This window comes from Ambystoma mexicanum, chromosome 9 (genome assembly GCF_040938575.1).
Source record: "Ambystoma mexicanum isolate Mex_15411 chromosome 9, UKY_AmexF1_1, whole genome shotgun sequence".
NCBI lineage: Eukaryota > Metazoa > Chordata > Amphibia > Caudata > Ambystomatidae > Ambystoma > Ambystoma mexicanum.
In genome coordinates, this window is record NC_090931.1 from 582,033,757 (window position 1) to 582,046,338 (window position 12,582).

The 12,582-nt window shown below is 42.3% G+C and overlaps 1 protein-coding gene across 3 annotated transcripts in view; it reads right to left on the reverse strand.

Annotated features, from left to right (window-relative positions):
• AKAP10 (A-kinase anchoring protein 10) overlaps nt 1-11,545 on the reverse strand; it is a 538,635-nt gene extending 527,090 nt beyond the window's left edge. The window contains exon 1 of one of the 3 annotated variants that reach the window (XM_069615189.1): nt 11,344-11,545. In XM_069615189.1, the coding sequence (XP_069471290.1) occupies nt 11,344-11,365 (22 nt within the window). In that variant the 5' untranslated portion in view covers nt 11,366-11,545. The remainder of the gene's footprint in view (nt 1-11,343) is intronic. The other 2 variants (XM_069615188.1, XM_069615190.1) reach the window with 2 other exon arrangements.
• Nucleotides 11,546-12,582: the final 1,037 nt, after the last annotated feature.

The window sequence follows — 12,582 nt, forward strand, 5'->3', positions numbered from 1 at the left end:
AGCCTTTCAACGTTGCCAGAAGATGAGATCTCCATCTTTGTAACAGATTATTACAGTGACTTTACTTGCTGTAGCGTTCTGAAGTTTGTTTTCCAATTGTTAAATCCTTAGCAGGTGTACTATAGTCATTGGTGAACTTGGTTCAATTATGCAAAAAAAAAAAATCTGTTTGATTAGAATGGCTCAAAATGACTGAATGTTCCCTTGCCAGATCCTGAAGAACATTATTATGTGCAGCTGCTATAGCATCAGATATTACCTCCATGATGGAAAGTTAATTAGCACCGTGCACAGCGGAGCCAGCCACAGCAGAGCCAGCCAATCAGGTGGCTAGGAACGTGGGCTTGCACCGCCTGTGTTAGCTTGCGTTCCAAGCTGTGGGGCTGCCCGCTCCCCCTGTCATCTCCCCCCCACACCCCAACCTTCCGTCCCTGTTTTTTTTCCTGTTTACTAACTCACCCCCTGCCGCTCCACTTATCTTATTTCAACTGCGGCGGCCATGTTGGTAAAGGATTTTCCTTCCGACAACGGGACACACGCGGCGTCCCGTTGTCAAAGTAAAGTTTTAATTTTTAGCACCCCAGGTTGCCGCTTTTGGAACCCGGGTTCCTAATGGCCTTATGTACCCGTTCCACAGGCAACACCTGGGTGGAGGGGGGGGGAGCAAACGGCACTGGGACCACGTTAATGCCCCTCGCTTCGCGCCAACCTAGAATAAGGCAAAAGCAACTCCTGCCATGTGTTTCGCACTTACATTAGCTCGTTCGGACAGGAGCTGAGCAGCTAGTACTCAAGAGAACAAAACATGATTGGCATAGGCCGAAACAAACAACGCAAATGAAAACAAACATATGTATTAATTATAGTGAGTGACACAACCACAACACTATAGTTTAGGTTACATGACACAGGAAAAGTTGAAATTGTTGCTCTGTAATTTTCTCATCCATGAAAGTTGAGTTGATTGCCAAACTTGCTGATCCGACTATATTCCAAACCATTGCGTCAAATCTTGTGATACTTCATGAATGTTTTCAAGTAGAGAAACAATGCTGAAAAAAAGACCATCATTGCCCCCAAAAAAAAATGCACATATCTTGCAATTGTCCATTTTTATTTGCGACACTCACTTAGCCTTACCTTGAACTGGAAGGTGCTGCGACTTCCCCCCTCCCCCTCCTCAAAAAAACAACCAAACCGAAGATATATATTAACATGGAACTGACTGTGATACAGTGCCATAAGCGACCGGTACATGAAACAAAGGTAAAGCAGGACAGACATAGAATTGGTCGGAGTCCACAGAGACAAACATAACATTAGGACCAGACTCACCATTCATCGTCCACCCCATCCACTGAGAAGTGCAAGGGAATGGGCAGAGACAGGCAGGCTCAAAGTCAAATAGTCAAGCAACATATTTTAAGTTAAGGTTAATACTGATAAAAATGTCAAGTCTACCAACATTGAGAATGGCACCATTTAATGTACAAATGGTTCAAATGAAATACTTCCCCAATACAAAGTCCACAGTATAGCAGGAGTTAAGGTTTATTTTGCAATGGGCCTTCTACTGGAGAAATAATTCACTTGGACTGAGTGTTTGTACCTTGACGTTGCCTCTGAAAACATTTGTAGACGTCACTTTTTCAAAATCCTTATTTTAAAAAAAAATTATGTTGATCAAGTGCCTCAATAAATGAATTGATCCAAGTGTCTAAAAACAAAAATGCAACAATTACATTTACTAGAAGCCGACATCGAGCCACTTACGATACAGCAAGTGTGGGGCAATTAGCCTCAGTTGTCCTAACGTTAGTCAGTGCTCTGGTGTAAATTCCAGTTGACCATTGGCAAATGTTTCCAGTGGATCTAGTTGTCCACACAAGTGTGTGTAACATCTTCTGAATGTCATCAAGAAAGATGCAGGAGATCCTTTATCGGGTGACCTAGTAACACTTGTTTTGACCATTCCCAGGCTGTATTTGCATCAATTAACCAACAGTTTCATTCCAGTACACAAACATATTAGCCAAATCTACTCCAAAGCATTCAGACGAAGCATCCCTTTTTAAAAAAAAACCACACAAGAGTGTCTACATTACTGAAACATGGCTCGTCCAGAGTTGCACCACCAATTTAGCTAACCTAATGGGAGACAAATCCATCTTGCGACATCACAGACTGTAATAAAGGAATCACCAGCTTAGTTAGTATGCACTACTACATATAGCATTCCTGTTAGCGGTTTCAAACCGCACACCACTGTCATTTACACAGTCTCCAGATGCTATGATGGATTAGAAAAGAAAAATAGGTGGGTTGGGTTAATGTGCAGAGGGAGAGTAAAAATGTGAAAACACAAGATAGCTTTGGAGCATTCCAACGAGGAAACAATTAAACTGGCCAAAACATTTTATTTTTAATGTTTATTGTGCATTAGTCAAAAACAAAATCTTCACTTTTTCCACATTACACACAGATTTCAAAACATACAATAAGCAATAATATAAAACAATCTCTAATTTCAGTCAAACAACTCTTTTAAAACAAAACATTTCATATAACAACGGGGGTGGGAAGAGCATAGAAAACGCAAGAAGTAAAATAGAAAAACCAGGGAATGGTAACTAACACAGAGACTCGACAGGTAAATGCAAAATCAAGAGGAAAATAAACGATCATCTATGGCTTCCCTCTTTTAGTTTAGTTTCTTTCCAGTAAGATTTAATTATTTCAACAAATTAAGAAAAATTTCATTTCCTGATGCCGGCCTTTCCAAGAAAATAAACGGTATCTAAGGATCGAACATCATGTACGAGTCTTTGCACTCTGATCCCAGGTCCCTGTACATTCTGATAATAGATGACGAATTGATTGTCGCTTCATCACATTTTTCACATATATCTGTGGGGAATTTCTCTTTATCTCTTAATATGAAGAATTTCTAGGGTAGACAGAATATTTAGTCTAAATCTTAGAAATTCCATTCTAATTTCCGGATCCGTCGATTTCTTTAAATAAATGGGCAAAAGGGAGTAAGTTTTATCTGTTGGTGTAAATGAGGATGATATTTTTGCTAATCTCATCCTTACCCAGTCGATGGTCTTCTTGGACCCTTTCAAAACATTTCAATTACAGCCAACAAGAGAAACAGTGCCCAGGAGCAAAATACAGTGGGGCAACGGTTAATCTGGGATGCAGAGCCGGACACTGCACTGCCACGTGGCATTGGTGGACGAGGCAACCCGAGTCACCAGAACAGAAACCCTCAGAACCAAAGATGACGAGAAAGATTTGATTTCCTTCTGGAAAGCCTGGCCAGCGCATTATGAATAAGCTGAAGATTCATAATGCCACTGTGGGAGGGTCAGAGGTGAACCGCATTGCAAACGTCAAGCTTAGAAGATGCAAAATGCATTAGCTAGAGCACTTCAGTGTCAAGGGGAAAGAATTATTTTAAGAAGCCGCCGCTGAAAAGGCACATGCCCTGAATCAACATCCAAGTAAGGACTTGTGGAGTACCGAACAATCAACTTTCTTTGTACCATGAGTTTCGGGCTATTTTTTTTTTTTTTTTTTTATTGTTGCTACAAGCCGGCAGGCAGACCATGCAATAAAAAGTGCCACATTTGTTTTGTGGTGGTTAATCTTACAAGTTATACAAAACAAACATTACAAGCTTACTTTCAAACACAAAATATTGTATGTGGCGGTTGTGCTTCGGAAACTAGTTTGGAACACTCCCAGGTTTCACACGCACAAACAAGCACGCTGAGTGAACAACAAAGCTGGGAGCTCTTTAGCTCCAGCTTGTAGCAGACAAGCCTAGCTTCACTACCAGAAGCTATTTTGGCTCTCCGGGCCAGCAGATGCCATAATAACATACCAATATGACAATAACCCTGTTTTAAGCAATGTGCATAAAGAAGCATTGGAACGCATCTAGACATTTAATGCACAATTGACGTATATAACAAGCATTGACAATGTCAACAATTTGGGCTTTTGTGTAGGCATAGGCAAGGCAATTGCCAGGCACTGTCATAGTGGCATTAACTGGCCATCGAAGGTAGCAGCTGCAAAATGGTACCAGTACCTGGCCAATACCCAATACTTATATGCAAGCCAAAACTGCACTGCCAAGATACTCCTAGACCTATCAGCAGCATTCGAAACAGTTAACCACAACACCCTCATAATGAGATAGGACGACTGGGAATAACAGACACCTCCTTACTATGGATCAAATCATTCCTAACAAACAGAACGGAAACCGTATGGATGAAACCCTTCAAATCCAGCCCGAGAGATTACACATGTGAAGTACCACAAGGATCCCCCTCCTCCCTGCTACTATAACATCTATCTGGATCTACTTATCAGAATCATCAAAAGCCACGGCCTCACCTGCTACAACTATGCCGACTATACACAAATAATCTTCAAAATGCAAGACAACCTGGAAATGAACTCCTAGAAAACTGCCTCCGCGATGTATTCCTCTGGATGAACTCAAACTGCCTCAAAATCAACCCAAGCAAAACAGAAATAATGATCGTCAGGAAAAAAAAAGACAATATATATTTGAGGAGAAAACCACTTCATCCCTTGGCCAAGGGAAATTGGGACAACAACAGCACCTTCTGATAGTAAAAAACATGGGGGTCCTGATGGACAATAATCTCTTATTTTCTCCCTTTCCACCTTGGTTAGGCTCGGTACTTGATACCCAGATCTTTTTCTTCTTCCGATTCTGCTCTCCAGACTGTTTCAACTGTCTTTCTGTCGTTCGAAACTGGATGTCCCCTCTTTTTCTACATCTCAACCCCTCTAAAACAAAAGGTCCTGTTCTTTGCTGCCTTTTTTGTTTTTCTCCTCTTCCCCCCCCCTTACAGCTTCTCTTCCTTTCTCGCCAACTACGCGCAACCTGGTTATCTTTTTGATCCTTTTCTCTTAATATTTCCTCTATTGCCCGCTCTTGTTGCTGTACACTTTTTAAAAACATGCTCATCCCATCTTTCTTGACTATAGCTCGTCTTTATTGCTTGTCTTCCACCTTCTTCCTCTTTGTTCCTTTTATAATTCCGTCCATTCATCTTTTCTCTTTACCCCCTTGGTCTTCCATTACACCCTCCCTACTTTCAATTTCATTACTGAATTTTGCATCTCGTCTTCTTTACCACTTTCTCTCGACATGTTCTCATGATCTGGCCCCCCTCCATCTTTCCGATTCTCTCATATCTTGCCGCTTTACTCTCATTCTATGTTCCTTCGTGCCCCCTAATATCACAGAACACATTTCTTCTAACTGCTCCTAAACCTCCATGTCCTTCTAATTTCCGTCCTCTTACTCTCCTGGCCTCTAACACTTCACTTCGCTCTGCCTCATCGCATCTTTCAATCTAACCTCAAAACCTCTCTTATCTTCTCTCTTAATTCCCTGGATTCTCCCTCTTCTGATTTTAATTGTACTTATGTTGATATTTAATCATGATGATTTGTACTGCTTTTGATATTTTTGTTCAGTGCCTTTGGCAAAAGTTGCTCTTTAAATTCAATAAAATTCATAAAAGGGCAAGCAACTTTCTTTACAAAGTGCACCAATGTCCAGCTTTCCACCCCTCCCCCCACCACCCACACACACACAGTACCATACTAACTTTTTTAGCATACTGTGGGAGGCTTTAGGTCTCCATACAAAACTGTGTGCAACTATATGTTTCTACACAGTGAAGTAATGCGTCCAGGATTACAAGAGGACATTGTGTTTTATACTCTTGGAGGGGCCTGCACATATTTGTGAAGGGCAAATACACAAATGTAAACAAAGCAACATAAAGGGAGGGCACAGATGAAAAGGACATGATGCCGAGGCCAGCATAAAAGTTCAAGGCAGCTCACTGCACAGCTCACGTTGAAGCCAGGTTTCCCCGCAGAAGAAGAAAAAAATAAATAAATAAAATACTAAAATAAATAAATAAGAACACATCATAGTACAGACATGGTATCACCATACATTTCTCACATATAGCGGCCAGAATGTCCTGTACATAGCTAATGCTTGGCATTGTTTCTTGGGCAAAGAGGCAGTAAGCAGGGCATAGTTATTAGTTATGTCCCACCAAGTTATTAGTTTTGTCTCACCAGATGTTTTGGACATCACTCCCTTTAGCCCTAGCTAAAGGGTCAATGGTGAGGGATCATGGAAAGCTGGGTTGTACTGAAAAAGATCTTAGAGTTGTTTGAAGTCACTTGCGTTACAAGCATTTGCATGTCACTGCCCGACAAGTATCTTCGGCAGGCTAACGTGTGTATTTGCAAAGAGCGTAATTTGTTTTTTTATGTATTTATAGGATTTATGAAAAGTGAACCTAGCGGACCACTGAAGTGGATATTTGATTTCAATTGCGTTTTTCCTGGGAATGTCATGCTTTGTTAGGCGAGAAAAATTTCAAATTATCCTCGAACACTAGCCATTCTACTTTCTCGCAAGCAAGTTCCTGGGGTCAGTTGCGAATGAAGTGCGTGTCTGAATTGGAAACTGATCTTTCTGATGGCTTGTGGGATAATAGCTGGAGGGCTTCGGTGAGGGCCAAGGTTGATTTAAATCTGAGGTATATTCACCATCGTCTTTTAGGCCGTATTTATTGGACACCAGTGAAAATGAAGGCGAGAGGCTTGGCTGATGTAGATCTGTGCTGCGGGTGTGGGGGCTTGAGAGGGACCCATCTACATATGCTCTGGGTGTGTAGTAGAGTGCTGGCCTTTTGGAGAGAAGTTTTGGATTGCATTGATATGGTAACTAGCATGACACTGCCTCGTACTTTTCTGTCAGTGATTTTCCTTTCAATTGATAGTCGAAGTGTGGAGATGTGGGATTGTTTGGAATGGATTGATAGAGCATTGTTGATGGCCATAAAACAAATAATGAAGGTGTGGAAATCCAGGAAGAAGCCACATTGCGAGAACTGGGTGTCGGATAAACGGACGCTCTCTTGGTATGAGAAGACTCAGGCAGTTCGACAACATCTGGAAACTGAGTACGAGGAGAGATGGGGGGGATTTATTTGGATGAGGTGTAGGCTTTGGTTTATTTTGTGGATATTGAGGTTGGGGATTGGTAGGGGTGTATGTTTTGTCCTTTTTTTGTGTTTTGTGTTGTCAGGTCTTGCCATGAGATAGGAGGGTGGGGATGTTTTCGGATTTCGTTTTGATTAGCTGTTATTGTAGTAGTAATTTGCATTTTGTTGCACTGATGTATATGGAGTAATCTTTTGCTTGTTCCCATTCTGTTACCCAGTTGTATTATGTTTTGTATAATTATTAAATAAAGTTGATAAAAAATAAATTAAAAGAAAATTATCTTTTACTGCTTAGAGAGGCACAGCTCCCTCCACCTCACTGGTGATGCCCAACAAGTCAACGTTTATCGGGTTGCTGTTGGTACTCTTGTTCAGAAGGGAATTACCATAGCATTTCGGTGCTGGACTGCCATGTGGGTGGGACAAACACTGATATGCAAATGGGTATTTCCCATCTGTGAAAAGGTACAGTGAGCTAAAGTGTGGCTGCGGACTCTTGAGTGGGTACCTTCCCAAAGAACAGGTCAATGGACCGTGTTCGTTCTCGCAGAGGGGCGCCTATGGACTATTTTTTTTTTTTTTAAAAAACAAAGGACACCCAACATTGGACATTTTTAAGTGCAGGTAGGCGGTAAGGGCAGCTGTGCTCGGGATGGTACAAATACGATAAAAAGATTCCATCAAAAAAAAAAACACTTCATGTAAAAGCAGAATACTAAATAAGACCGATCAAAGTATTAAAAAGCAATATTTCAGAACCAGGATTGTAAAGCTTTTTCGAATATTCTAGGGAAAAAATGTATTTCAGTGGGGAAATCGCATTCCACCATGTCACAGCTGCACAAAAAATAAATAAATAAATAAATAAATAAATAAATAAATAAAAAGGAGGAGGAGGAGGAGGATGCTTCACTGAAACTGAATGAAGGGACTTCGAGGCGTAGATAGTTCTGACTAGGAAGACCTCGAATGCCAGAGATTTTTGAATGATCAGATAAATAAGATGCACATTCATTTTAAAAGAACTATTGATTACTGTGGATGCAAGGGAAAACTTTTTTAAAAATTGGAGATATGGTCAAATGTCTTTGCACCTTACACCAAACGGGTGGCAGTATTGAAAATCGCTTTTAAAGGGGCCGAAGAGTTTTATGAAGGGCCTCAGAGTAAATTCCTGAAATCGATGCGTGATAGAACCAAAGATTGCACCGGTAAACAAAAACGTGTTGCAGAAAGATATGGTTTAAAGCGGTCAAAGAAAAACAGATGATAGTTTGCCAATTCCACCAGCGAATTCATACGTCGGACAAGGGTGGGACGCATTTCGGCACCCTATTCACATGATTACCTCCTCGCGCCGACGCAGGAGCGGGGCAGTTTGCACTGGAATAGGATGCTCATGCATTAGCATGAGCGTCGTATTGAAATGATTAGCCCCCAGCAAGGTGCCGGAGCAAGGAGTTTTGAAAAAATGTGGTGCATCCTGCCCCCAGCCATCCCCTCCGACTGTTGACCGGGGTACGGAAGGGAGGAGTGCCATTTCACCCAGGGCGCTGCTGCCCCCAAGCCCAGCCCTGCCCCCAGAGCACTAAGAACAGCTGTTTCCTTCACCCAGGCCAGCTGGCCACCTTGTCTACATGCCTCCCAATTTATCACTGCGAGTGAAGTGTTGCAAGACTGATCAGCATGGGCATTTATTGTTTCCGGAATCTGTGGAGACAAGGTAAGCCAGATTCAGGCTCATTGGAAATGCTGCCCTATTTCTGCACTGGATACAGTCTTCTAAAAGGACTTGAATTCTACCCGATTGGACCACCAAACTGTGCCATTTCATCTCATTCAGGCTATGTCGAACTGCAGCATACCTGAGGGCTTATACCTGTAAATGTCGAAACATAGATCCAAACTCTAGCAAGCCTTATAAAAACATTCTATATTCAATGTCAGCATCAACCAAATGTACTTCTTCCACTTGAATGAAGCCTACCAGAAACTGTACGGCTGACTCAAGACCATGGATTTAACACAGTTAGCTCTCCCTTAAAAAAAAATACAATCCGAAATCCCCCTCCCCTCCAATAATGTATATAGTTTGATTTGTGTTCCTAGGCACCACAATCCTACCATACCAATCCCACATTCGTCATCAAATAAAGCATGTTTTTATTATCTTTGATTACAAACTCACCCTCTTCTCGTTTCCATTGCTATCTTCAAACTAACAATCCTCCAAAAGATGCAAGGCAACTTCTCCATTCAAAGAAAGGTCCCATAGCCGGCACTGCTGTTTTTTTCTGCTTTCGGGCTACTACAGAGGTCACTATGCTGGATTATCTTCTGCCTGTATCCAACAAGTTTAAAGGCATCCAAAACCATGCAGACGATTTGCTGGCCATTTCAGGATAGAGTAAATCACTTTAAGCAAGGTTTTATGTCGCTCAATTGTCTAGCATCATAAGGATTGCAATTCAAACTAATCTACCTTCTCTATAAATAGGTTCATGTTAAGTGGTAATGCTGCATTGCTACATTAAAAGTAAACAAATCTAGTCCATTCTGTAACTTAAGATCTGCTGCAACCTCATAGGTTCAGCTTCCCACTGACCACCTTACTTCATGCCATTTCGAGAAGAAGGTATGCACATAAGCACACAGAACAATTACAACATTGGGCAGCTCTCAATAGTGAGTTAGATGCAAGCACAAGCACTTTTATGGGGTGTACTAGGGTGGCGATCACACTGACAATCAATGATTACAGATGTTAATTCCCATATTTGTACTTTCCATCATTGGCAACTGAAGCATGTGCCAACTGGATAATCCTTTGCAAGAGCACAAACAAATCAAGCTTCCTCATTTTAATTTATTGAACAATGGGATGGAATAGAAAGGCAGGCAAACTGTGCCTGGACAGGGTGCTTTTGCAAAAGGCTGAGGAAATCCGAATAAGAGTAACCGGGTGGTGGTAATAAGGGACAGTGACCAGTGAACAATACAAGCTTACTGCTGCTCCGATTGATAGTTTGTATATACTTGAGAGGCCTACCAAAGATTATTGGGCAGGGGTCAGCTAACGGGGAGAAGAGGAAGGTGGATAAGCTCTTTTATAGGATAATAGGGGAAACAAGTCTGGTATTAAACAGTTCCACAGATGAAATGGTTTTGATGGCTGGGCGAGGACATTCCAGTAGCGGATAGCAAACAGAGGAAAGAAGCAGGTGAGTGTGGAACGGGACAAAACAGTCGTGTACTTGAAAATGCAGGCACGTTAAAGCCAGATCAGACCTCCTCTTTTAGAACATTATAAAGAAAAATGTGTTACTGTATGAAAGGTGTACAAAAAACACAAAAATATTCACCATATGGGAAACCAATGCTGGCAGCGGAGACAAAAACATATTATACGGTCAGCATTCCTACTGTGCTCCAATTTGGGATCGGAAAGAGAAAATCGCATCTAGGTAAGGTCGCGTTTGTGATCCTCAAGAGCTTCCTCCATTTAGGAAATGAACTTGTCAACCATCAGATATCCTAAAATTGCCAACAGTCAATGGTAAGACACAAAAAGGTCTTCTTTGAAGGTCTGGTGCACCGGTTACTGAAAAACACGCCAGTGGCAAAGAGTGTGCGCCTGTTCAAACATGTCTCCATTTACTACACTGTTTGTGGGACGTAACCTGACTGCAAGATGCGGTTGTCTTTTGGTTTCACTGCTCTTCTTTACCTAGACGTCACAACTTCATTTGTTGCCCCAATATTCACATGAGTAATCGATGGCCTGTAGCGTCTGTGAATCACACACGCCCCCCAGCCCACAAGAAACACCACGCCCCGAGTTGTCAAATACAGCAGTATGTCGGATCCCACTCTGAGGATGTCAGACACTCGTTCCCAATCGAAATAACTATGATCCCCATATGAGCCTCAAATCTCATGTCCTCAGATACCCCAGTGCCCACTGACCCAATCAATGTGACAATAATTCCTCTACTGAAGGTGCTAGATACTAGTGCACAATATCCTTCCCCTTCAAGAGATGTCAGACAATTCCACCAATCGGCTGTGAAAACCACGTTCTAGCGCTGTCTGCAATCAGAATCCTCACCTGGTTGCTATAAAAAAAAAAGAAACACTAAACATGCACCAGTCCTGCAAGGACAGCATCACTCTGCTGCAGGTAGGATGACAATTGGGTACACTTGCTTCCCTCTGCACCTCTAGCCCACCCCCCTCCTCCGGTCTTTTGGCTTCTCACCTTTTCTGCGGAAGAAGGACATGGCTGCCCCGGACCGGGACCTCCGCTCTTACCATGGGCAGCGCTTCCTCCTTCCGCCCTCAGCAAAGCGCCACAGTCTCCGCCATACTGTCAACAGCCGGGCCTTTCCGGGCTGCGCAGTGCTTGCCGGGAAAGCGCCGGGGCACGGCACGGCCATAGAGGCAAGGACCTGCCTAGAAATGACAATGGGTCACAATGACCGAGTAGAAGACATCGAAAACGGACACGTGTTATTAAAAGTCCCGAAACAGAAGAAGGGCTAGAGAACAGGTGTCGAAAAAGATCTAGGGCGATAACATGTTTTTATTTCAAGAACAATGTAACGAAACAGACACCATGTTGCTTGTGTGTGTGATTTCGTTGATATGCATCCCATTAAGTGACAGCAGTGATCAGATTTCCCAAAAATTAAAACGAACATTGGCAAACCCAAAAGTGTTGGCTTATGTGTAGGAATCGGATAGGCGTCTGCCAGGCACAGCTGCCTTAATAATGGGTGGCAACAGCTAAAAAATAGCAAACCTCCCGATTTAAGCCTTAGTCTGTTAACGTTGCTATTTTTCTTACAGTATAACCCCTCCTAAAATAAATAGCAATGGGGAAAGAAAATCTACTGCTTTTTGTTCAACATTCAAAATTTAGGAAAACTACAATTCCCAGAATTCCAAGCTACAAGAGGACTAGATGGCCTGCTCACACATGGCTATAGGAAACTTGAGAACTCTGTATGACGGGCACCTCGCTGTGCCCTGGTATCATGGGAAAGGTCTGTATCATCGACTGAGTTCACAGGACCTTATTAAGAGTACAGCCTTGAAATCGGCGGTAATTCCGCAGGACCGAATTACTGTTACTGCGTGTTCAGCAGAATTATCGCCAAATTAGTAGAGGACTGGTGCGTGCACCAACCATACGCAGAAACAGTGAATCCATCCTGTGGAATTACTACTGAAAAATGAAGAACAGCAGTAATATACCGTTACCACTGTATATCAGCAGAATTACTGATCAATAAAGCAGAATTACCGTCCAACGGAAAGTCGTCATGACGCAAATGGGAAGTTCAGCAGCGGCCATCTTTAAAAACGTAATCCACTAAAAATCACCATTTTAGAATTGCCATCTGACTCTGAAAGTTAGCCAAAACATGTCTGCAGGAAAAAGCAAAGCCAAGGTGCTATAAATGCAGCTTTGGAAGTCAAAATTCAGAGAGCAGCA